The 2,061-nt window shown below is 30.3% G+C and overlaps 1 protein-coding gene across 2 annotated transcripts; it reads right to left on the bottom strand.

Annotated features, from left to right (window-relative positions):
- Positions 1-207: 207 nt before the first annotated feature.
- hamp (hepcidin antimicrobial peptide) lies at positions 208-1,645 on the bottom strand. 2 transcript variants are annotated; one of them, XM_026285113.1, is made up of 3 exons: positions 1,342-1,645; positions 989-1,075; positions 208-385 (listed from the first exon to the last, which is right to left on the bottom strand). In XM_026285113.1, exons 1-3 carry the CDS (start codon positions 1,426-1,428, stop codon positions 287-289), a joined length of 273 nt encoding a protein of 90 aa, XP_026140898.1. In that variant the 5' UTR covers positions 1,429-1,645; the 3' UTR covers positions 208-286. The 2 variants fall into 2 exon arrangements, with proteins under 2 accessions (XP_026140898.1, XP_026140897.1); XM_026285112.1 differs by having other exon boundaries at positions 983-1,075; positions 1,342-1,633.
- Positions 1,646-2,061: the final 416 nt, after the last annotated feature.

The following is a 2,061-nucleotide window of genomic DNA, read 5'->3' on the forward strand; positions in this document are numbered from 1 at the left end:
AAAAGCTTTTCATTTACTAAACAATAATTGTACACATGCATAAAAAATATACATATAAAAACATACAAAAGCAAAAAACTAGATGAGTTCTCATGTTAGTTAAATTTCAGTAGCTGCAACTCTTACTTTAGCAGTATGCATGGAGACAAAGCCTGCATTTATACCCGTTTCAAACGACTTGATGAAATCATTTCCGCAGGGTTTTTGAAGACAAAAGTCCAAATAAGTTAATGTTTCAAAGAAACTCTTTTCCTGAGCACACAGAACTTGATAAAACGACGCAGGATCAGAATTTGCAGCAGTATCCGCAGCCTTTGTTGCGGCAGCAGTTGCAGCAGTATCTGCACAGGGACAGATTGCTTTGACGTTTCACCCTGAAGAAAGTCTGTCGGGGGGAAGAAGATGCATGTTATTTAGGACCTCCTTAACACATTCAATTAAACTGTAAAAAAATGAACAATAATTAATTATATTAAGTATAACATATTCATTAATTAATAAAGTTGTCAATTAATAATAGTTTTCATAGCTTGGAATGACCCAGATGTAGAATAAATAAGGTGTTTGATTAAATAAAAATTTAATTAAAAAAAATATATATATATAATTAATTTAAAACCAATGTTAAAATAATTAATGATAAAAATATTATTAAATAATAAATCTTTTAAATGTGAATACAAATACTATAAAATATTTTTTGATTAAACATAAATAAACAAATATATTTAAAATTATTATTAAGTCTATTAATTATGCACATTGTGTGTGTGCATGTGTGTAATTAAATTTGATTTTAAAATATATATATATATATATATATATATATATATATATATATATATTAATTAATAATATTAATAATTAGTTATAAAAATATAAAATAATTAATAAGAAAAACATATAAAAATAGAAAAGTGTTTCATTAAGTTTAATTTAAAAATAAATACATAATATATATTAAAAATTGCTGCTTACATACCAGGGGATTTGGATTTGTTTGTTCCTGAGAAGTTTCTGTCAGGTGCTGGTTCTCCTCTGGTGTTTCACTCTCCACATGATGCTCATCTTCAGTCTGCTGATGAAGTATAGAAGATAAGACTTCAAAATGGGTAGTATGTTTTTCATTCGGGTAGCAAGATCACACAGAAGTTGCATGACATTTAAATGTTCAATAAGTGTTCAGTATGTCATTATTTAAAGATGTTTAATATGACTATTTCACAGTAAGACTTAGTATGAAGCATGCATTGAAAGTTATTAATATTACTGATGGTTCAGCATGCATGTAAGTTTGCCTAATGAAAGACCTGTCCATGATGTTTGAGCGCAGACGCTCACCTGTGTGAAGGGAACAGCTGCGGTCTGGAGGAAGCAGATGCATGTGATGATGACTGAAGCAGCGAGAGCCACACGTGTCAGCTTCATTATCACTTCTAGCGCTGAAGGTGGTTCTTCTCTTGAGCAGCTGAGGATGAGATCTGCTGAAGTGATCCTCTGTTCTTCTGCTCTGATATTTATATTGAGAGCCCTTTGACCTGCGTGACTCTTCCTGTCAGCTCTTACACAACACTGGAAACTCTCAGCAGCAGCACAGCTGTGGAAATCACAGCAAATCTCCAGGATGGCGATGAAGGGATGAACCAATGAACCAATGCATGAATCAATCAATCAACCAATAAGCCTTGCACTAACAAATTGATTTCCATGTAAGTTTACCTGAACTCCACAGCCTCGATACAGAGAAAATTTCAGTTTTAAATGACATTATTTTCCTTCATACTTCAGAATCAATATAATTATTTGGTTGTCTATTAAAGTATATCACCAGACATTTAAAAACATGACACCCAAGGTTTTTCATTATGACGCCAAAATAAATAAATAAATAAATATTTATTAATTTATTATTTATTAATTTTGGTGTCATAATGAAAACAAAAACAAATTTCTCTTGGAAAAGAAAAAAAAAGATAATATATACGGCATGAAATTATACCACAGTTTTGTTCAAAGAATAAATTAGTCAATGAAAGAAAGATCAATTTTTAAATTAATTTA

Source organism: Carassius auratus, chromosome 16, assembly GCF_003368295.1.
Source record: "Carassius auratus strain Wakin chromosome 16, ASM336829v1, whole genome shotgun sequence".
Lineage (NCBI taxonomy): Eukaryota > Metazoa > Chordata > Actinopteri > Cypriniformes > Cyprinidae > Carassius > Carassius auratus.